This window comes from Heteronotia binoei, chromosome 21 (genome assembly GCF_032191835.1).
Source record: "Heteronotia binoei isolate CCM8104 ecotype False Entrance Well chromosome 21, APGP_CSIRO_Hbin_v1, whole genome shotgun sequence".
In the NCBI taxonomy this organism is placed as follows: Eukaryota; Metazoa; Chordata; class Lepidosauria; order Squamata; family Gekkonidae; genus Heteronotia; species Heteronotia binoei.
The window spans coordinates 17,195,462-17,219,690 of NC_083243.1; the positions used below are offsets into that span (position 1 = coordinate 17,195,462).

The 24,229-nt window shown below is 47.5% G+C and overlaps 1 protein-coding gene across 1 annotated transcript in view; it reads left to right on the top strand.

The window, feature by feature from the left end:
• Positions 1-24,229, top strand: part of PRKCH (protein kinase C eta) — a 196,689-nt gene that overhangs the window by 35,140 nt on the left and 137,320 nt on the right. The window contains exon 2 of the mRNA XM_060262476.1: positions 18,292-18,355. Coding sequence (XP_060118459.1) covers positions 18,292-18,355 — 64 coding nt within the window. The remainder of the gene's footprint in view (positions 1-18,291; positions 18,356-24,229) is intronic.

Sequence of the window (24,229 nt, forward strand, 5' to 3'; positions counted from 1 at the left end):
GACGCAGACAAACCCAAATATATATTTTTAAAAACATAAAACATGTTTAAAACGTCAGCACTCACTGGTTTTAAAGATGGTTTCTTTGTCTTTCTCCCATGGGATTCAGGGAACATGGTAAAGGAAGCTCTGGCTCTTTTCTTCCTTCCCCAGGGGACTGGGGGGGGGAGCCTCAGCCAATAGAAGGAAGAGAGGCTTGGCTCAGTAGCTGTGCTGTGCAATTGAGAGAGCCTGGTAAAGCAAGCTATTCCTCCCCCCTTCCTCCCCAAGGGAGGAGCCTCAGCCAATGGAGAAAATAAAAGTTTTGCTCTGTAGCTCCTGTGCAATTGAGCAAGCCTTGCAAAACAAACTGTTATGCAGAAGGAAGCAAGATATATGGAGAAGGAAGCAGATGACAGCCAGTTGTCCAGGGGCCTGATAGGAGCCCTCCAGGGGACTGATTCAGCCCCCGAACTGCATGTTCAACACCCCTGGTATAAGTAATCACTTGCTACTTCCACCAGTTTGTGCTTTTCTTAAGGAGATCTGCGCAGAGCAGCATCGTACTTTCTGCCACCAGTTGGAATAAGTCAAGATGCTGGGGAATTTCCACCATCTTCAAAATGTAAGCCACTTTCTGTACAAGCTGGGAAACAGTATAGATTCACACTATGAGTGTCTTTCACGCATGAGGTTTAAAATGAATTTCCCACTTCTAAAAACTCACAGAGCCATTTTGGCTCTTTTAAAAATGGCCCAGCTATTTCTGTAGTTACAACAACAAGCCTTTATTGGCATAAAACAGATTTAGCAGTACAAATAACAATGTAAGTAATATAAAATCCTGGAAAACAGAGTACGCAGGGGAGCTAAAGTACATAAAATGAGTAAAATATATGTAATTTCAAGTTTAACAAAATTAAATGCATAAAACAAATAAGATCTGGTCATTCCAGAGCCAATCTCTGTCGGATTTCCATGGCCTGTTGAAGAAATTCGGCAACCGTTAAAGTTAACTCAGAGCAAGTGTCATTTAAAAGTCTGTAGACTTTGCCTGAATCAGCCCAGCTCAACATATCTGCTAAAATATCTTTCAAATATATATGACGAATATCATCATAAAGGGGACAATTCAATAATACATGGGAGATAGTTTCGATACACTTGGGATTACAAAGACAATGTCTGGCACAGTAATCAATCCTGTTAAATCTGCCAAATAAAATAGCAGATGGCAATGCATTGCATCTCGTTAACGAGAAAGCACGCCATTGTTGCGGTGCTGGCAGAGAGGAGAAATATGACGCTGATTTCCCTACAGAAAGAGGAAGTTCAAAATTCAGCGGGGAGCAAGTTTTGTTGGCCAGGCTATATAATGTTTGCATTTCAATATCCAAGACTCTAAGCTTCAGTTTCAAGAATGCATCTTTTAGGGATAGCATAAAAAGTGAATCTATATCAATGCCCATAGACTTACGTAATTTTCCTCTCAATAAATACTAACCAATTTGACATATTGGGTTCTGAGAGCAGTTGATATAGAAGGCTCTCCGAATCAGAGTAGAAATGTAGCCCTAACCAATATTTAAATAACATTAGCCATGCTTGTGTTTCCACAAGATTCATCCCTGTTTCTAAACATAGAACTGCATATGGGACGCACTATTTCTGTAGTTTATTAACACCACCCTGAAGTGATATATTTTGGATTAAAATAGGTTTGCCAAGTCCCCTGTGGCCTTTGGCAGGGGGAAACCCCCCCCCCCAATGTTGCCGGCGCGATAACAGCACCCGAAGGGACGTCAGTGTGCATGCAACCTTGTGCACTGGCTGCTCTAGGCGTTTCTGGGGAAACTCTCCGGTTTTCCCGGACGCTCTAGCATTTTGGAAGGGGAAAACTCTATGGTACCTATTGCAAATTCCCCTCCCAAATTGCTAGAGCGTCCGGGGAAAACCATAGAGTTTTCCTGAAAACGCCTAGAGCGGCCGGCACACACGACGTTGCCAACACAATGATGTCACTTCCGGGTGATGTCATCCCGCTGGCGACATCAAGGGAGGCTCCCCCTGCTGGCCCAATGTGGCCCGGCGGGGTGGGAACCTCCTGGGTGGGAGAACCCCTGCCCGGCCTGAAGGCTTGGCAGACCTAGACTAAAATGTTTGTAGGGCTGCCTCAAATGGCTGCTTGAGCATGCCTAGCCGTTACTGAATGGTAAGGTTGCCAGCTCTGGATTTGGAAATATCTGGAGATTTGGGGGGTGGAACCTGGGGACGGTGGGATTTGGGGAGTGGGGGAGGGACTCTGATGGAACATAATGCCATAGAGTTTCAGGACTTTTTTTTTTGGTAGTAGGAACTCCTTTGTATATGATGTAGCCAATCCTCCAAGAGCTTACAATAGGCCCTGTAAGAAGAGCCCTGTAAGCTCTGGAGGGATTGGCTAAAGCAGGAGGGTGTAGCCCACTATGCAAATGAATTCCCACTATAAAAAAAAGTCCCGAGTGTAAGGCAGCCTCATGTGTGTGGGAAGGACTGTGGCTCAGTGGTAGGGCCTGTCGGTTCAATCCCCGGCGCCTCCAGTTAAAAGAATCAGGTAGTAGGTGGTGAGAAAGACTTTTGTCTTCCTGAGACCCTGGAGAGACGCTGCCAGTCTGAGTCTAGAGTTGCCAGCTCTGTGTTGGGAAACAACTGGAACTTTTGGGGGTGAACATATGAACATATGAAGCTGCCTTATACTGAATCAGACCCTGGGTCCATCAAAGTTAGTATTGTCTTCTCAGACTGGCAGCGGCTCTCCAAGGTCTCAAGCTGAGGTTTTTCACACCTATTTGCCTGGACCCTTTTTTGGAGATGCCGGGGATTGAACCTGGGACCTTCTGCTTCCCAAGCAGATGCTCTACCACTGAGCCACCGTCCCTCCCCCTTAACTTGGAACTTGGCGATGGTAGAGTTTGGGGAAAGGAGGAAACTCAGCGGGTGCAATGCCATAAAGTCTACCCTTTGAAGGAGTCATTTTCACCAGGGGAACTGGTCAGTCATCTAGAGATCAATTGTCATAGCAGATCTCCAGGCGGCACCTGGAGGTTGGGAAACCTTGTCTGAGCATATCATACTGACCCTGGTGGACCAATGACAGAAGAAGAAGAAGAAGAAGAAGAAGAAGAAGAAGAAGAAGAAGAAGAAGAAGAAGAAGAAGAAGAAGAAGAAGAAGAAGAAGAGGAAGAAGAAATTGGATTTATATTCTGCCCTCCACCCTGAAACAGAGTCTCAGAGCGGCTCACAATCTCCTGCCAGATGCTTTTTTTGTAGCAGGAACTCCTTTACCTATTAGGCCGCTCCCCACTGATGTAACCAATCCTCCTGGAGCTTCCAGTAGGCCCTGTACTGAGAGCCCTGTAAGCTCGTGGAGGATTTGCTACATCAAGAGGGTGTGGCCTAATATGCAAAGGAGATCCTGCTACAAAACAAGCAAGCCCTGGCCAGATGCATACTGGGAGTTCTGTCTCAGGAATTCAGTTCCCCAGATGGGGGAGGGGGAGCCGATTCAGAATGTGACTCATGGCATTTTCCCTACCTGAAATGGCTCTGGGGAGTTGCTGTTGGAGAAACACTCATGTAGTAATGAACGTGTGTGTGTTTTATATGCTGTCAGGTTGCTTCTGACTTATGGCGACCGATGCATTAATGACCTCGAAAAATTCCTTTCGTTAACAGCCTTGCTCAGGTCTTGCAAACTGGGGGCCCTTGGGGCTCCCTTGATGGAGTCAGTCCATCTTATGTTGGGTCGGGGTCGCTTTGTAGAAAAATAGGTGGTGGAGCTGATCCAGGGATTGTTATGCAGCTGCCCCTGCTATTCAATGGGCCAGGTAGGTGGGGAGGAGGAGGGGGAACCCTCAGAAAGGTTCTGGAGCTGTGAGCTCCTGCTGAATCGGAGGCCTGGCTCTGCCTCTTTTCCTGCCGCCTTCAGCTTTTTGTCTTTTTTAGGGACTCTGGTCTTTTCGTGATGCGACCAAAGTACCATAGCCTCAGTTTAGTCCAGGGGCGGTCAAATGTAAGACCCACATAGAATCAACGTCAGAAGTCTGAGAGCCACAAGACATGAACGTCAGACTTGGAGAGTTGCAAGGTGTCAAGACCCCGGCAGTTCAGTAACTCACACCAATCATGTGAAAGGGTTAAGTTTAGGGTTGCCAAGTCCAATTCAAGAAATATCTGGGGACTTTGGGGGTGGAGCCAGGAGACACTGGGGGTGGAGCCAGGAGCAAGGATGTGACAAGCATAATTGAACTCCAAAGGGAGTTCTGGCCATCACTTTTAAAGGGACAGCACACCTTTTCAATGCCTTCCTTCCATAGGAAATAATGAAGGATAGGGGCACCTTCTTTTGGGGCTCATAAAATCGTACCCCCTGGTCCAATCTTTTTGAAACTTGGGGGGTATTTTGGGGAGAGGCACTGGATGCTATACAGAATATTTGGTGCCTCTACCTCAAAAATAGACCCCCCCCCGAGCCCCAGATACCTGCGGATCAATTCTCCATTATTTCCTATGGAAATTAGACTCCATACAGAATAACAGAGTTCCCAGCAGACATTTCCCTCCCCTCCCCCCACTTTCTAATGACCCTGAAGCGGGGGGAAGGCCTCTTAACCGGGGGATCCCCTGCCCCCACCTGGGGATTGGCAACCCTAGTTAAGTTTATTACTGACAGGCCTGAAGACAAAGCATGGCTTTGCTAAGACTAAAGACTCTAGGTCAGGGGTGTCGAACTCATTTGTTATGAGGGCCGGATCTGACATAAATGAGACCTTGTTGGGCGGGGCCATTTCGGGCTGGGCCATGTGTGTACCTATTTAAGATTAGGTAGTAGCGATATAAATTTTATAAAGAACACAAACACAAATATATATATATTTTTAAAAACTTAAAACATGCTTAAAATGTTAGCGCTCATTGGTCTTAAAGATGCTTTCTTTGTCTTTCTCCCATGGGATCCAGGGAACTGGGCCAAGGAAGCTCTGGCTCTTTCCTTCCTTCCCCAGGGACTGGACGGGAGGGGGAACCTCAGCCAATAGAAGGAAGAGAGGCTTGGCTCAAGTAGCTCTGCTGTGCAATTGAGAGGCTGGCAAAGCAAGCTATTCCTCCCCAAGGAGAGAATGGAGAAAATGGAGATTTTGCTCTATAGCTCCTGTGCAATCGTGCTGTTCTGCAGAAGGAAGCAAGAGAGAGGGAGAAGGAAGAAGACGACAGCCAGTTGTTCGCGGGCCTGATAGGAGCCCTCTGGGGGCCTGATTCGACCCCCGAACTTGCATGTTCGACACCCCTGCTCTAGGCAATATGGCTCCAATATATAGGTACTGCAAAACTGTTACATATTCAATTAAAAGCAGGAAAGCTTGGCAGGGATCTTTGGCGGGAGATTAGCCCCCCTCCCTCCCAATGTCCCGGGAATGCAGGTGGTTATCAAGCTTGCTTTAGCAGTGGCCTTGAGGTGGTGCCCCAAGTCGGCAGAGTGTCTTCTATAATATGTTACAAAGATAACAGCAAGCGGAGGGTGGGGGAAGCAAAGCAGCGGGAACAGTACCAGGTTCCATCATGCTCCGAATACCCAGTCCTATCTCAAAACAATATATCATGGCAAGGCTCTTGACACAAGGAAGGAAGCAAGCAAGCAAGGAAGGAAGGGATGGAGGGAGGGAAGGAGGGAGGCAATAGATGGGGAGGGAGGGAGAGGTGGAAAGAAAGCAACTTTAACGTTAAATGCATTCTCCAAGCCGGCTGACTGGACGATGGAAGCTTCCAGAGCCACACAATATGTGTGAAAGAGCCACATGTGGCTCCCAATATGATCCAAAGCAGCTACTTTCTCCATGCTTAAAATCCAAAGCAGCTACTTTTTCCAGGATGATTCTTGGTCATCCGGAGATCAGTTGTAATTCTAGGAGCTCTCCTGAATAGCAACCCTATTCACGAGTTGTAATAATAGTGTTTCCCAAGGGGAAAAAAACCCCAGCAAAATGAGGCAGGACGCAACACTTGGGAATGAGATCACACCCATACCATTACTCAGACGGCACGCAAAATATACCCAGGTATGAAAAGTATGCAAGGGGAGGGTGTCTTCCACACCAGGCATTTCACAAAAGCTTTCTTATGCAATTGAGGAAGCGTCCGCGATGGAAGATGGAAGGCCAAGCTCTTGGGGAATGCCCAGTGCTATTACAAACACGATTTAATTACATCTGCCTTCCCCCCCCCCTTTAAACAAGGATGTGCTTTCCCTCTTTTTTACTAATACAATACCCTGGTCTCCATGGCAACATGACAGCTTGGGAAATTCCGGGAGATTTTGAGCGGGAGCTTAGAGTCAGGGAAGGGGTGGAGCTTCAGTGGCATATAGCGGCAACTGGCAGGGGATGGGGGGGTGTCTTACCACAGGGGTGAGGAACCTTTTTTTTTTTGCCAAGGGCCATATGGATATTTATAACATCATTCACGGGCCATAAAAAATTATCAACTTAAAAAACAGTGCTCCACCAAGGGAGAACGATTCAGGCTGGCAAAATTAATGCAAATAATTGTTTTTCTATTTGAAGTCATGTGGGGAGAGCCTGATCTGGCGCACACACACACACACACACACACACGCACGACACACCGCCCTAGGCAGATGCATAGTCCAGGACTTTTTTGTAGAAAAAGCATAGCAGGAACTCAGTAGCATATTAGACCACATCCCCTAATATTAGCATATTAGGCCACACCCTCTGGGATAATCAAGTGCAAACTGAACGGTGACAGTAACTTTTCCTGGCCCTGCAGCAATTCTGGCCAGCCAGCCAGGCCCCAGGGAGGCTGCCGCACAGTACATCCGGGCCCTGTGATCCCTGCCTGGCCCTGGGGAGGCTGCTGCACAGCGCGGCTGGGCCCCACAATCCCCGCTGGCCAGCCAGGCTCCAGAGAGGCTGCCACATGGTTTGGTTCGGCCCAGCAATCCCTGAGAGCCACACCAAGTGACCTCAAGGGCCACATACGGCCCTCGGGACGGAGGTTCCCCATCCCTGTCTTACTGGGAGCAGGATGTTTCATCTGATGTTTCAGCTACATACCCACATGACTTCCACACACTAGGGTTGCCAAGTCCAATTCAAGAAATATCTGGGGGGTTTGGGGGTGGAGCCAGGAGACTTTGGGGGTGGAGCCAGGAGACATTAGGGGTGGAGCCAAGATCAAGGCTGTGACAAGCATAATTGAACTCCAAAGGGAGTTCAGGCCATCATATTTAAAGGGACCGCACACCTTTTCAATGCCTTCCTTCCATAGGAAATAATTAAGGATAGGGGCACTTTCTTTTGGGGCTCACAGAATTGGATCCCCTGGCCCAAACTTTTTGAAACTTGGGGGGTATTTTGGGGAGAGGCACTAGATGCTATACTGAAAATTTGGTGCCTCTATCCCAAAAAACAGGCCCCCCAGAGCCCCAGATACTTGTGGATCAATTCTCCATGATTTTCTATGGGAATAAATCTCCATAGGGAATAATAGAGTTCCCAGCAGACATTTCCCTCCCCTCCCCCCGCTTTCTGACGACCCTGAAGCGGGGGGAGGGCCTCCAAACCTGGGGATCCCCTGCCCCCACCTGGGGATTGGCAACCCTACCACACACCCAGGCCTCATTTTGGGCAGGAGCTCACAGGAAGAGAGCTCCAGAACCTCTAAGCCAGGGGTGTCAAACTCATTTGTTATGGGGGCCAGATCTGACATAAATGAGACCTCGTCAGGCCAGGCTGTGTCGGGCCGGGCCATGTGTGTACCTATTTAAGACTAGGTAGCAGAGATATAAACTTTATAAAGGACACAAACACGAAGATTTTTTTAAAAAAAAATTTATATCAAAAGTATACTTTTAAGTGAAATGGATCTGTGGAACCCATCTAGCCCATAGCTGTGAAAGTACAGTGAGAGTAATACTGGCTTCTTATAAATATGACTGCAATATAATAGGCAGGGGTGGAATTCCAGCAGGAGCTCCTTTGCATATTAGGCCACACACCCCTGATGTAGCCAATCCTCCTGGAGCTTATAAAAAAGAGCCTTGTAAGCTCTTGGAGGATTGGCGACATCAGGAGGGTGTGGCCTAATATGCAAAGGAGCGCCTGCTAGAATTCCACCCCTAATAATAGGAAAGAGCCCAGAAGCACCTGTAAGGCTAACACATTTTACTGTAGCGTAAGCTTTCGAGAATCACAGCTCTCTTTGATTGCAATGTAAAGTTCTAGTCTGGGATGTCGAACTCATTTGTTACGAGGGCAGGATCTGACATAAATGAGACTTTATCGGGCTGGGCCACGTGTGTCATAAAATGTAATGCCAGGTAGCAAAGATATAAACTTTATAAAGGACACAGACAAACACAATTAAACATTTTAAAAAACAACAACTTTAAACATGCTTAAAAGATTAGCTCCCTTGCAATATTTTATTTAACAGCTCTGATAACTGAAGGAAGCAAGAAAGGTGGAGAAGGAAACAGGCTTGTTTGCAGGCCTGATAGGAGCCCTCTGGGGGCCTGATTTGACCCCTGGGCCACATATTAGACACACCGGTTCAAGTCAATGTTCGTTAAATCTCGTCCACGTTGGAGTGGTTGCACAAATTTATTTAGTAAATTTATATTCCTCCCTACCCTGCGAACTGGCTCAGGGCAGATTACAGCATAATTAACAATTGAAACAATAACATTAAAACAAATTTAAAAAACAATCCATTAAAACACTAGAGAGCCAGTTTGGTGTAGTGGTTAAGCGCGTGAAATCTTATCTGGGAGAACTGGGTTTGACTCCCCACTCCTCCACTTGCACCTGCTGGAATGGCCTTGGGTTGCTATAACTCTCGTAGGAGTTGTCCTTGAAAGGGCAGTTGCTGTAGGAGCTCTCTCAGCCCCACCTACCTCACAGGGTGTCTGTTGTGGGGGGGGGGGGCGGAAGTTAAAGGAGATTGTGACCGCTCTGAGACTCTGAGATTCAGAGTATAGGGTGGGATATAAATCCAATATCTTCTTCTTCTTCTAGATCTCCTGGTTACAATGCAGGAAACAAAATTATTCGTAACAGTTTCAGCTGGCCAAAAATTCGGTCGATAACAAATTATGACTGGGCCATCAGATGGAACACTTCAGCCCATTACTATACACCTACAGCAGGGGAGGCCAATATGATTCAACATGTTTTGGGACAAATCCCAGATTGGAAAAGTAAAATGTAAATATTTTTATATGAACATAATTTTTTTTTAGATGGCATAAAAGTGTTTCAAACGGGTAATATTCCAAATGCCACATTTTCTAGAAATGTGTGGTACAGACTTTATTCCTGTCAGCACACCAACCTTGAAGATCTTTCTCTCCGTATTTTCTTGTCTTGGTAGGAGATGTTGATGATTATTGAATCATAAATCGTAAGACGGAAAAGCAGAAAAAAATGTTATAAGATGACTGATGTTGATTATGAAATAAAATGAACAAGGCTTCCTCAGGATGTGGCGGGCTCTTTTTAAACAGAGGCTAGATGGCCATCTGACAGCAATGAAGATCTTGTGAATTTGGGGGGAGGTATTTGTGAGTTTAGAGCGGTTCCTCAGTGGAACAGGCTTCCTCGGGAGGTGGTGGGCTCTCCTTCCTTGGAGGTTTTTAAGCAGAGGCTGGATGGCCATCTGTCAGCAATGAAGATCCTGTGAATTTAGGGGGAGGTGTTTGTGAGTTTAGAGCAGTTCCTCAGTGGAACAGGCTTCCTCCTTGGGAGGTGGTGGGCTCTCCTTCCTTGGAGGTTTTTAAACAGAGGCTAGGTGGCCATCTGACAGCAGTGAAGATCCTGTGAATTTAGGGGGAGGTATTTGTGAGTTTCCTGCATTGTGCAGGGGGCTGGACTAGATGACGCTGCAGGTCCCTTCCAACTCTGCGATTCTATGATAATGTATAATGCTATAAAATTCATTTACTTCACCCTTTTCCCTTCCCTTTTACCCCCCCCCCCATTTCTATCTTACCTGAAACTTAATAAAATTATTTAAACAGAAGTTCTTTCTCTCTCTCTTCTTGACAATCGTCTCTTTGACCTAGAGAGAAAGTAAGGTGTGTGGGAAATACAGCATAAATTTAGTCTAGCCCCAAGCGTTTTCTGGGTTCTCCCTTTATTTCCCTCCGCATCACTGAGCCTTCTGTTTTTTCTAATGGAAAGAGGCTACACTTCACTTTGCCAAATTAACTGGTCGTACCTGTCCTACTGCCTTTGCAGATGCCAAGTATGGGTGTCGGTGAGCTCTCTACAAGAGAGTTCTTCGTATCGTCTCAGCCGCTGCGGCTGAATCATCAGCCAGTTTCTGTTACATTCGAGATGACGTGCAATTTAAAGATCCCACCGTTTCGATCTTGCAACGTGTTTCTCCTTAGGCTAAACTGGCTTGGAAATGGTTTACTACGGAGATGAGAAGATTATGACACTGGGAAGTGGTTAGGGCTCAGCAGGATAGAACATCTGATTTGCCTCTCAGGGAGTTAGAGCTCTCAACTTTAAGGAGGGGGGGGCAGAGTTTCCCTGAAATTAGCACTGATCTCCAGACTACAGAGATCAGTTCATCTAGGACAGGGGTGTCAAACTCATTTGTTATGAGGGCCACATCTGACATAAATGAGATCTTGTTGCGCCGGGCCATGTGTGTACCTATTTAGGATTAGGTATAAGAGATATAAACTTTATAAAGGCCACCACCTCCTGTGGCAGTGAATTCCACATGTTAATCACCCTTTGGGTGAAGAAGTACTTCCTTTTATCCGTTCTAACCCGACTGCTCAGCAATTTCATTGAATGCCCAAGTACTTTTCTCCCTTTCTCACAATACAAGAACTCGTGGGCATTCAATGAAATTGCTGAGCAGTCAGGTTAAAATGGATAAAAGGAAGTACTTCTTCACCCAAAGGGTGATTAACATGTGGAATTCAGTGCCACAGGAGGTGGTGGCGGCTACAAGAATAGACAGCTTCAAGAGGGGTTTAGATAAAAATATGGAGCAGAAGTCCATCAGTGGCTATTAGCCACAGTGTGTGTGTGTGTGTGTGTATTTGGCCACTGTTTGACACAGAATGTTGGACTGGATGGGCCATTGGCCTGATCTAACATGGCTTCTCTTATCTTTAAGTATATATATATACTTAAAATGTTAGCATTCATTGGCCTTAAAGGTGCTTTCTTTGTATTTCTCCCATGGGATCTAGGGAACTGGACAAAGGAAGTTCTGGCTCTTTCCCTCCTTCCCCAGGGGACTGGGGGGGAGCCTCAGCCAATAGAAGGAACAGAGGCTTGGCTCAGTAGCTCTGCTGTGCAGTTGAAAGAGCCTGGAAAAACAAGTTTTGTCTCCCCCCCCTTCCTCCCCAAGAGAGGAGCCTCAGCCAATGGAGAAAATAGGGTTTTTGCTTAGTAGCTCCTGTGTGATTGAGCAAGCCTTGCAAAGCAAGCTGTGATGCAGAAGGAAGCAAGAGAGAGGGAGAAGGAAGCAGATGACAGCCCGTTGCTCGGGGGCCTGATAGGAGCCCTCTGGGGACCTGATTCCGCCCCTGGGCCACACATTTGACACCCCTGATATAGGAAAAGGAAGCTCTGCAGGGTGGACACTGTGGTATTCCATAGAGTCCTGGAGAAATGGAAGTCCTAGATTGGCTGCAGGGGGGGGGGGTGCTTTAAGACAGGGGTGTCAAACTCATTTGTTATGAGGGCCAGATCTGACATAAGCAAGACCTTGTCAGACTGGGCCATATATGTCATAAAGTGTAATGTCAGGTAGCGGAGATATAAATTTTATAAAGGACACAGATAAACACAATTAAAGATTTTTTAATAGCTTAATATGCTTAAAAGACTAGCACTCTCGCAATATTTTACTTATTTAACAGTCTCTAATAACTGACACTTCTTGCCCTGAATTACTGCATCAAAATCCGGAAACAATGTCTGTGCTGTAGCAAACTTGGGTATGCTGCTCAGATGTCATTCAGGTATGTGTCTGTAAGCTGCAAATCTACTTTTGATCTATTGACATTCATCTCATGGTCAATGCTTTAAGCCTAAAACCTAGGGGAAATCAATGGGCATTGTGAGCTTTTGTACATCATGTGCTGGTCAGCTAATGGAGAAAATAGAGGCTTTGATCCGTAGCTCCTGTGTGATTGAGCAAGCCTGGCCAAGCAAGCTGTGATGCAGAAGGAAGCAAGAGAGAGAGAAGGAAGCAGATGACAGTTAGTGGCTCACGGGCCTGACAGGAGCCTACTGGGGGACTGATCCTGCCCTTGGGCTGCAAATTTGACACCCCTGCTCTAAGACTTCCAATTGAGAGCAAGTTTGGTGTAGTAGTTAAGTGTGTGGACTCTTATCTGGGATAAGGCTGCCAAGCCCAGGTCCGGGTGGGGGTTCCCCTGCCCAGGAGGTTCCCAACCCAGCAGCCCACATTGGGCCGGCAGGGGGAACCTCTGCCAACGTTGCTGAGGCAACGACGTCACCAGGAAGTGACACCATCAAAATGGCAGTGCGCGTGCGGGGCCGCTCTTGGCATTTCTGAGAAAACTCTATGGTTTTCCCAGATGCTTTAACCATTTGGGAGGTAAAAACCCTGTGGTACAATAGGTACCACAGAGTTTTTACCTCTCAAATGGCTAGAGCGTTTGGGAAAACCATAGAGTTTTCCCAGAAATGCTAAGAGTGGCCCCGCATGTGCACTGCCATTTTGTTGATGTCACTTCCGGGTGACGTCATTGCATTGCACGTGCAAATGCCGCCCGCTACAGGAGGCAGGGGACTTGGCAACCCTAATGTGGGAGAAACAGGTTTGATTCCCCACTCCACCACTTATAGCTGCTGGAATGGCCTTGGTCAGCCATAGCTCTCGTAGGAGTTGTCCTTGAAAGGGCAGCTTCTGGGAGAGCTCTCTCAGCCCCACCTATCTCACAGGGTGTCTGGGGGGGGGAGGTAAAGGAGATTGTGACTGCTCTGAGATTCAGAGCATCCAATATCTTCATCTTCTTCTTCTTCTCCTATGATATAGCATAGAGACTAGGATAAACGGATAGTCACCTATGAAGATGCTGAAGGCCAAAGGATGGAGACTGCAATTGGCTGGAATCCTCCTATGGGCCTTCAGAGGGGAATTTTTTTAGAAAAACCTAATTGGGATTTTGAGAGTGTTTTTTGAAGGTTTCATGGATGCTGGTTGTGGTTGCTGTTTTGAAGTCAAGTCACAGTTGACTTATGGTGACCCTGGAGGGTTTTCAGTGCAAGGGACGTTCAGGGGTGGTTGGCCATTACCTGCCTCTGTACAGCAAGCTGGTATTCCTTGGTGGTCTCTCTAGAGTTGCCAATCCCTGGGGGTGGAGGAGCAGTAGATACTCTGATTTGGAGGCCCTCCCCCCGCTTCAAAGTCATCAGAAAGCAGGGGGGGGGGAAATGTCTGCTGGGCAATCCATTATTCCCTATGAAGACCAATTCCCATAGGGTATAATGGAGAATTGATCCACAGGTACCTGGGGTTGCCAGATTTTCAGCATAGCATCCAGTGCCTCTCCTCAAAATACCCTCCAAGTTTCAAAAGGAGGGTGGTCTGTGGCCTTGTACCCCACAGAAGTCCTGCCCTCCCCAAACTCTTCTCTCTTCAGACTCTGTGGCGGAACCGGCCCGATTCTGCCTTCAGACCCGGTCCCGTCAGCTCCCTATTGAGTCGCCAACTCCTGGAGGGAGCTATTTCTCCTCCTGCCCCTTGGGCGCGCTGCCACCACCTGCTCAGTCCCGGGGTTCAGATTGAGAGGAACAGGACTCCCAACCCCCCTCTCCAGCTGTGAGGCCAGGCCTCAAGGTCCTCTGCCACCCTGCACTTGGGTTTCACAGAGACCTCAGCGCTTCTTTGGGGCACCCCTGGAGGATTGGCACCTTATCCAACTGTATGCCTTCCCCCCTTCACCTGGGGCCCCCTTCTTAACACAGCGTGGTCTAAAGCGGTCTGGGGATCTATGTGGTACAGAGTTTGACTGCCAGCATTTAAACAGTAAAATATATATTTATTCAAAAAGAGAAAAAGATAGGGAAAGAAAAACAAAACAAAAACAGTTGCATTTAAAAAAGTAGCACAGCACAGCAAACAGCATGACAAAGGAAAGGTGTTTATAAACGCTTTCTACTGTCCCTGGTCTAAACTTGTCCTGTCTTGAGAATTACTTACTTGGTCTGCCTGCCTGGGGCCTCCCAGGCAGGAGCCTCCATGCTCACCACATGCTCGCTCGAGCCCCAGTTCAAATCTGCTTCTCTTCCTGCCTAACACATGCAAAGAACAAAAGCACTTCCTGCCTCTCTAGGAGACTTTCCCCCTAGAGTTGTTGGTTTGGCTCTGGAAGGGAGGGGAGGAGTGAGGGGAAGGCTACAAAGCCTGCTGAGGAATTTACTGACCCCTGCCAATGAAGCACCAACACTCTAAGATGGTGTTTCTCCACAGACTCCAACCCCAAAATCTCTGGTTATTTCTAAACCTATTCCATTTTCTCCAGGGCAACTGATTTCTGTGGTGGTCTGAAGCTCAGATATGATTTCAGCAAATCTCCTGACCCCACCAGGAGGTTGGCAACCCTAAATATAGTTTTGAGCCTGTGTCTTTAAGAAACTCATTTCTAAGGACAGGGTGAGAATTAACTGACCATTTTCTTAAAAACCATAAGAGAAGCGTGCTTTATGAGGTGAAAGGTGGAGGATATTACATATGGTCGTAACCTTCCCTAGACATCTTGGGTATGTTCATATTCGAGCACATAAGACCACTTTAAATGGCTTACAGAAACTGTGCATTAGTAAACGTTAAAGCAACCTGGAGTCTTTTAAAATTTTGTTTTAAGGAGTATACTTCAGGTTGTCCCTCATTTCCAAAAAAAGCACCTATATCTTGTGGCGGGTAGGGGCTTTACACAGAGTGATCAAAATGTTGAATTCACTGCCAGAGCATATAGTGATGGTCACAGAAATAAACAGCTTTCAAAGGGGAATTAGATAGATTCATGGAGAATAAGTCTATTAGTAGCTACTAGCTATGGTGACTTGAGGGGAACCTCCACATTCAGAGGCGCCAAGCCTCTGAATTCCAGGGCCAGGAGGCAACATTAGGGGAAGGCCTTGGCCTCCATGCCCTGTTGTTAGCCCTCCAGAGGAACTGGTTGGCCACTCTGTGAGACAGGATGCTGGACTAGATGGACCACTGGTCTGATCCAACAGGGTTCTTCTTATGTTCTAATGAAGGCCTCGTCCTCTCTGCCCTGTTGTTGGCCCTCCAGAGGAACTGGTTGGCTACTGTGTGAGACAAGATGCTGGACTAGATAGACAATTGGTCTGATCCAGAAGGGCTCTTCCGAAGTTCTAATATTCTTAAACTGTGTGCTTTGGCAGGTCTCCAGCGGTAACCTTGCTGCTCCCTCCACTCATCAGAAAGTATTGCATTCCCCTCGCCGTTATTTGTGTTATCTTCTTAAAAGAAACATTTGTTTATTTTCTTTGTTGCTTTACAGAAGCTGTTTTCATTTTTTCCCTCCTTCCCTCTGTGAAAAATGTAGGTCAGTCTTTGAGGAGAGCTTTTGTTTACCGTTCCTTTTACAGCCCTTCTGACAAGATCTCCTGAAGTTAAAGCCACCCCATCACAGGCAATCTATTAAAAGCTCCCAACAATTTCTTTTTAAAGTAACGGGGTGCTAAATGTAAACAGAAACCTCACACTTCATATAAGGTTGGCAGGACCGGATCTACGTGTTTTTGAGGGGGGGGGGCAAAATTAAAAAATGATGCCCCCTTAAGGGCCATTCTATCTTATGGTTCCATAGATACAATGGACTCCATACCCGATTTGGTGCCCCCCCCCTCCATCGGCGTCCGGGGCAAGCACCCCCCCTCTGCCCCCCCTAGATCTGACCCTGAAGGTTGGCAAGAGTTGGGAGATTCTGAAAACAGTAATTTACGAAGGAAGGAAGGAAGGAATGAATGGTTTTTGATCCGCCTTCCCCCAATGTCTTAGCTTGCAACCAAATTTGAAATAGCCATTTTGTTTTTTAACAAGCCGGGGGGGGGGGGGGGATAACCAATACAGTTAGGGTTGCCAACTCCAGATTGGGAAATTCATGGAGATTTGGGGGTGGAGATTGAAAAGGGTGGTGTCTGGTGAGAAAAGTGACTTCAGGGGGGCTATAATGCCCTAAAGTCCACCTCCCAAAGCAGCCATTTTCCCCAAGGGAACTGGTGAACAGTTCTAATTGTGGGAAATCTCCAGGTCCCCATGATATTTAATGTCACAAATGATCTCTGTAGTGACTTGTAATGGTAATAGGGTTGCCAAATCTCCCAAATCTTGCCAACCTCTGGTACTATAGAGTTTCCCTCCCAAATTGCTAGAGCATCCGGGAAAACCATGGAGTTTCCCTGGAAGCTCCTAGAGCAGCCGGTGCGTGACATCGCCAGTGCGATGACATCACTTGTTAGTGATGTCATCACATCAGTGATGTCAGGAGAGGGTCCCCGCAACCAGCCCAAAGCAGGCCGGTGGGTTGGGGACCTCCAGAGTGGGAGAACCCCTGCCCTACCTGGGAGCGTAGCAACCCTTAGAAGAAGACGACATTAGATTTATATCCCACCCTCCACTCAGAGCAGCTCACAATCTCCTTTACCTTCCTCCCCCACAACAGACACCCTGTGAGGTAGATGAAGATATTGGATTTATATCCCGCCCTCCACTCCGAAGAGTCTCAGAGCGGCTCACAATCTCCTTTCCCTTCCTCCCCCACAACAGACACCTTGTGAGGTGGGTGAGGCTGAGAGGATTCTCACATCAGCTGCCCTTTCAAGGACAGGTTGGGGACTCCTGCCCTAGAATTACAAATACTCTCCAGACTACAGAGATCAGTTCCCCTGGAGACAATGGCTGCTTTGGAGGGTGGGCTCTGTGGCCTTGTCCCCCACTGAGGTCCTTGTCCTCCCCAGGCTCCATTCCCCTATCTTCAGGGGTTTCCCAACCTGGATCCAGCAACCCTACCAGGAGGACCCCCTCCCCGTTTAACTGATTTGCCATTTGCATTAGGATTAGGCTTGCCAATTCCCAGGCCCCAGCAGGGGTTGTTCCGCTTTCTCAGGCTCCTTCCCGCCCCCAGTTAGCTGGCCGGTGGGGGGAAGCCCTGCCCCCAGAGGACCATGTGCCATTCTACCTCTAGAGGCTTTAGTCTCTGATTGAAAGGCTTCCTCTTGGGATGGTGTGTCTGTGTTACTTTGAAGAAGTTGGCAGCAACTCGTGAGTAGAGAGGCCAACCCCTCACTTCAGAGTTGCCAGAAACGGGGTGGGGAACTTCATTATTCCCTATGTGATCAATTCTCATAGGGTATAATGGAGAATTGATCTGGAGGTTTCGGGGGCTCTGGGGGAGCTGCTTTTTGAGGTAGAGGCACCAAATTTTCAGTACAGTATCTAGTACCTCTCCCCAAAGTACCTCCCAAGTTTCAAAATGATTGGACCAGGGGGTCCAATTTTATGACCCCCAAAATGATGATGATTGATGATGATGATGATGATGATGATGATGATGATGATGATGATGATGATGATATTGGATTTATATCCCACCCTCCACTCTGAAGAGTCTCAGAGTGGCTCACAATCTCCTTTACCTTCCTCCCCCACAGCAGACACCCTGTGAGGTGGGTGGGGCTGAGAGGGCTCTCACAGCAACTGCCCTTTCAAGGACAACCTCTGCCAGAGCTATGGCTAACCCAAGGCCATTCCAGCAGGTGCAAGTGGAGGAGTGGGGAATCAAACCTGGTTCTCCTAGATAAGAGTTTGCACACTTAACCACTACGCCAAACTGGCTCTCCCTATCCTTCATTACCTTCAGAAGCTACCCCTATCCTTCATTATTTCCTATGGAAGGAAGACATTTAAAAAGGTGTGCTGTCCCTTTAAATGTGATAGCCAGAACTCCCTTGGAGTTCAGTTCCGCTTGTCACACCCTTGTTCCTGGCTTCGCCCCAATGTCTCCTGGCTCCACCCCCAAGGTCCCCAGATATTTCTTGAATTGGACTTGGCAACCCTAATTAGGATTGATAGAGCATGGGAATTATTTAGGAAGTGGATACTTGGAATCTAATTCTGTCTACTCACTGTGGTCTGCTCACCGTGCCGCTGATACATAGATATCTGGGACATTCCGAAAGACTTCATTCGTTCTGATGATCTTTTCCCTCCATTTTCCATCTCTTGCAGGTTGACCTGGAGCCAGAAGGAAAAGTATTTATAGCAATTACCCTCTCCGGCAGCTTCACTGAAGGTAAGAAGAATGCATTTCCCTCCCTCCTGCCCCTTCTTCACCCATTTCTTTCTTTCTTTCTTTCTTTCTTTCTTTCTTTCTTTCTTTCTTTCTTTCTTTCTTTCTTTCTTTCTTTCTTTCTTTCTTTCTTTCTTTCTTTCTTTCTTTCTTTCTTTCTTTCCTAATAATTTTTAAAAGTATGTCCTAAGAGAGCCAGTTTGGTGTAGTAGTTAAGTGCAGGGACTCTTACCTGGGAGAACCGGGTGTGATTCCCCATTCCTCCACTTGTAGCTGCTGGAATGGCCTTGGGTTAGCCATAGCTCTGGCAGAGGTTGTCCTTGAAAGGGCAGCTTCTGTCAGAGCTCTCTCAGCCCCACCTACCTCACAGGGTGTCTGTTGTGGGGGAGGAAGGTAAATGAGATTGTGATCGCTCTGAGACTCTGAGATTCATTGTATAGGGCGGGATATCAATCCAGTATCTTCTTCTTCTAACATCTGGACAGGGCTGGCATCAGGAGTTGGCGTCATTGGGCAACTGCCAAGACCCAGTTGACCCAGGCATGCCAAGATTCTCCATTTTGCAGCTGGCTATTCATTCCCTCTCCTTTTGTATATTAGAGAGAACCTGCTGGAATGGCCTTGGGTCAGCCGTCGCTCTCGCAGAGCTGTTCTTGAAAGGGCAGCTTCTGTCAGAACTCTGAGACCCTAAGCCGCTCTGAGACTCTGATTTAGAGAGAAGGTGGGGTATATCAAGGAGGAAAGGTCTCTCATTGGCTACTAGCCATGGTGACTAAAGGGAACTGCCATGTTCAGAGTCAGCCAGCCTCTGAATCCCGGTGCCAGGAGGCGACATCAGGGGAAGGCCTCAGCCTCGTTCCTGCGCGCAGCAGAATTAAGATGAACGAACTGCATCATTTCAGGCGCTGGATTCTAGTTTTGAATGTTCTAGTTTTGAACGAATAGACCAGAGGGAAAAGACTCTGCTCTCTGTCTCTGTTTGGTATTTTGGTTTTCTGGGGGAACCCAGCTCTAGCATGCATTCTACTCAATGCGTGAAAGATCTTCCACCTCTGGTCCCGTTCTGCCTTTATTGCCCTGCATATGTGAGCCAGGCCTTAAAAGGTTCCTTTGCTCCTCAAGCATAGCTAATCCCTGAAAGATACGGAACATTTGCTTTAACCCCATGGATCTTTCCCTATTTTCCTTCATATTATGACTTCTTCTTGGGGCTTATGGCTCACGATTTTCCGAGAACCTGTTTGCTCCTATAAGCCCTGGAAATGTATCCTCTTCCCCTTATTTAAGCCTTTGACTTACAGGTTGTTGTGGTAGGGAAGGAATGGAAAATAATGCTTTTGAGAACAGGGCAGTGGTAGAGGGGAATGGTGGGGGTGGGGGGTGTAACTCTTTGATTGCCGGTTGAGTGCAACAGGAGGGAGACGCTTTGCCCTCTGAACTTTTCCTTTCTTTTTTTGTAGGCCAGTTTGGCGTAGTGGTTAAGTGTGCTGGCTCTTATCTGGGAGATCCGGGTTTGATTCCCCACTCCTATACAAGCACTTGCTGCTGGGACCTTGTGTCAGTCACAAGTTCTCACAGAGCTGTTCCTCTCAAGAGCAGTTTCTGTCAGAGTTCTCTCAGCTCCACCTGCCTCACAGGGTGTCTGTTGTGGGGAGGGGAAAAGAAAGGAGATTGTAAAATGCTCCAAGACTCCTTCAGGTAGTGAAGGGCAGGGTGTAAATCCAAACTCCTCCTCCACTACTACTTCTTCTTCTTCTTCTTCTTCTTCTTCTTCTTCTTCTTCTTCTTCTTCTTCTTCTTCTTCTTCTTCTTCTTCTTCTTCTCCTCCTCCTCCTCCTCCTCCTCCTCCTTCTGCTTCACCAGTTTGGTGTAGTGGTTAAGTGCAGGGACTCTTACCTGGGAGAACCATGTGTGATTCCCCACTCCTCCACTTGCAGCTTCTGGAATGGCCTTGGGTCAGCCATAGCTCTCACAGAGCTGTTCTTGAAAGGGCAGCTTCTGTCAGAACTCTGAGACTCTAAGCTGCTCTGATTTAGAGAGAAGGGCGGGATATAAACCTATGGTCTTCTTCTTCTATCAGAGTAGACCAGGGTCTCCAGCATGGTACCCCTGGGCACCTGCCTACCAACAACTTTCCTGGTGCCCATCAGATGCTTTTAGAAAGTGGGTGGTGAAGCTTTTGGCTAGCGAGGCTTCTGATTGGCCAGTGGGAATTTGATTGGCTGTGCATAGACAGTGTCGTTCATACGCTACCTCCCTCCCAGCTTAACGGTATCTCTCTTTGCCCATTTTGTACATCCTCCGAATCATGCGTGGTGTGTTGAATAGTTGCGACGAGTCATTTGCAACCTCGGCGGCTCCATCAAACTTTCAGTGCCCTCCGCAGCAACGCGGTGCTTCTGATTCAGCTGCAGAAGAAAACAAAATGCAAGTCTGGACCTGCCCCCCTTTTTCTTCTTTCCATATCCCTCCTGCAATTAAATCCTGAGGTGTTTTTAGGTAGTCTGGCGGAGGGTTCTGGATGCAAGAAGCTGAAGCAACAGCTATTGTTGGTGGTGAATGAACATGAACATATGAAGCTGCCTTATACTGAATCAGACCCTTGGTCCATCGAAGTCAGTATTGTCTTCTCAGACTGGCAGCGGCTCTCCGGGGTCTCAAGCTGAGGTTTTTCACACCTATTTGCCTGGACCCTTTTTTGGAGATGCCAGGGATTGAACTTGGGACCTTCTGCTTCCCAAGCAGATGCTCTACCACTGAGCCACCGTCCCTCCCCCAAATAATAATAATAATAATAGCAAGAGATGTCCACAGCCTGTTTTCAAAGCCCGTTGTGGACTTGGCCTTGCCTCTCAGAGATACACACTTGCCAAACTGAACTAGGGTTTGCGCAGACACATTTTGAATCCGACAGAGGGTAACCCCTAATGGAAGACGGTTGATCTCTGAGGCTCCAGTTGCAACTGTCTATACAACAATTGTAAAAGCGGGAGAGCGTCTAAATACAAATTTGAAGGAAATACTGGGCATTCCATTACTGAGTTCAAGGCTTTACCTTGTGTGCTGCAGCCTGAAGAAGGCCGATGAAATGGGTAGTTCCCTAGGTGATCCATTGCTGCTGCTGCTGTAACATCAGCCCTCTATTGTAATTTTGCCAGTGTTGTTAAAATCTGGCATCTAGTGTATAGTGGTTTCCTGTCAATAATATTGATAATAAATTGTTTGTTTCAAAATACGGAGTAGCAAGGCAAGACTTGCTTTTACACAGTTTTTTTCCTTTTGTTACAACATCACTTTTCTGTATAGCCATCGCTTTCTGTATAACCCTCAAGTAGATAGATCCGAGCGGGCAGCCGCGTTGGTTTGAAGCAGTTGAACAAAGCAGGAGACAAGTGGCACCTTTAAGACCAACCAAGTTTTATTCAGAACGTAAGCACACTTCATCAGACGAGGGCATCAGGTATAGTGGGCTGAAATGCATGCAGTTTGTCGATTAAGAGGGCAAACTGACTGTGATCACATGGTGAAACAGTGTGGCTTGGCCATTTGGTCTGGATAGCCATAAAAGGGAATAAAGTTTCCTGCCAGTTGGTGTTTCTGCAAATCTAGGTAAATCACAAAAGGACATGTGTTTCCTAGTTGTAGTCCACCTAATTTACTACAACTAGGAAATACATGTCCTTTTGTGATGTCACCATTGTTTTACACAGGGGGGGGGGGTGTAGAAAAAGCCCAGCAGGAAGTCATTTGCATATTAGGCCACACCCCCTGATGTCACCTATGTTCTGCAGAGGGCTTTTTTCGTAGAAAAAGCCCAGCAGGAACTGCATATTAAGCCATATCCCCGGGCACCAGCCAGAACTGCATTCCTGCGCGTTCCTGCTTTTATTTATTTATTTATTTGTTTGTTTATGTTTAAAAGGCCTCATAGTTTCCTGTCTGTTCAGTGCAAGGCTTTTTTTGTAGAAAAAGCCCAGTAGGAATTCATTTGCATATTAGGCCACACCTCCAGACATCACCATCGTTACACACAGGCAGGGCTTTTCTTGTAGCAGGGACTTCTTTGCATTTTAGGCCACACACCCCTGATGTAGCCAATCCTCCAAGAGCTTACCGTAGGCCCTGTAAGAAGAGCCCTGTAAGCTCTTGGAGGATTGGCTACATGGGGGGAGGGGGGTTAGCCTAATATGCAAAGGAGCTCCTATTACAAAAATAAAGCCCTGCACAGTTTGGTGGACTCTTATCTGGGAGAACCGGGTTTGATTCCCCACTCCTCCGCTTGCACCTGCTGGAATGGCCTTGGGTCAACCATAGCTCTGGCAGAGGTTGTCCTTGAAAGGGCAGCTGCTGTGAGAGCCCTCTCAGCCCCACCCACCTCACAGGGTGTCTGTTGTGGGGGGAGAAGATATAGGAGATTGTATGCCGCTCTGAGACTCTGATTCAGAGAGAAGGCCGGGGTATAAATCTGCAATTCTTCTTCACACATGGATTTTTTGTGTACCGAAGTCCAGCAGTAAGTCATTTGCCTATTAGGCCATACCCCCTGACGCCAAGCCAGCCAGGACTGCGTTCCTGTGCGTTCCTGCTCAAAAAAAGTCCAGGTTTGATGTACATGAAAGCCTTTGAATGTTCAAAAGCAGTATCATTTCCCTGTAAGGGGGTAGTGGAGCTGAGGTTTGAAAGGGGACTTCCCAGGTCATTGTCCCTTCTTGTGAACTTCCTTGCTCGGATATGCTTTGCTTAACAAAGCAAATAAATGCTTTGTGCGGCATTGACAGTCAACTCTGCGTTCCGTGGCTAGTTTAAGACCAAGGCAAATTGAAGCTCTTGGCAACACGCAGAGCCGAGAGGGTAAGCTCTGCAAGCTAGCAGCGGGACAGCTAATGCAATTTTTATAGCACCGGATCCTGAATATTTCATGCAAAAGGCTCTGCTGCGCTGGTGAAAGGTGTGCCACCCTCTGAAGCAGAGAGAAATCTCTCCGGTTCTGTAGTCTGTGCACACGATTTCTCCCAGAAATGCTGAGTCTTTCTGTATGAAGTCCAGAATATATTATCCTGGAAGGTTTTTCAGCGAGAGAGCATCTACAGAGAACAGAGCTGTCTTTATCTTGGTTGCGGAAGGGAAGGCTGCATATAGGGCATATAGGGCTGCCAGCTGTGGGTTGGGAAATACTTGGAGGTCTTGGGGGTGGAGCCAGGGAAAGATGGGGTCTGAGGAGGGGAGACACCTCAGTGCTGTGCAATGCCATAGAGCAGGGGTGGGCAACGGTATCTCTCCAGTTGTTTTTTGCCTACAACTCACATCAGCCCCAGCCATTGGCCATGCTGACTGGGGCTGAAGGGAGTTGTAGGCAAAAAAACGTCTGGAGAGCTACCATTGGCCACACCTGCCATAGTGTCCACCCTCCAAAGTAGGGCTGTGAAGCCCCTGGGCCGGGACAGCGTGGGGAACCTCCCCTGACGTTGCCAGTGTGACGACGTCACCCGTGAAGTGCGTGGGAAAACTCTATGGTACAACAGGTACCATAGAGTTTTCCCCTCCCAAATGGCTAGAGCGTCCAGGAAAACCATAAGAGTTTCCCCAGAAACGCCAAGAGTGTACGCTGCACGATGTCACTGGCCTGATGATGTCACTTCCGGGTGACGTCATTGCGTCACACGCACAAAATGTGTGCGGAGAAAGTCCCCCACCAGAAGCTGCAAGGGACTTGGCAACCCTACTCCAAAGCAGCCGTTCTCTCTTGGGGAAGCAATCTCTGTTGCCTGGATGTCAGTTATAATTGCGGGAGATCTCCAGGCCCACCTGGAGGTTGGCAACTGTAATGGTATAGCCCAGGGCTTTTTTTTTTTGTAGCAAGAACTCTGTTGCCTATTA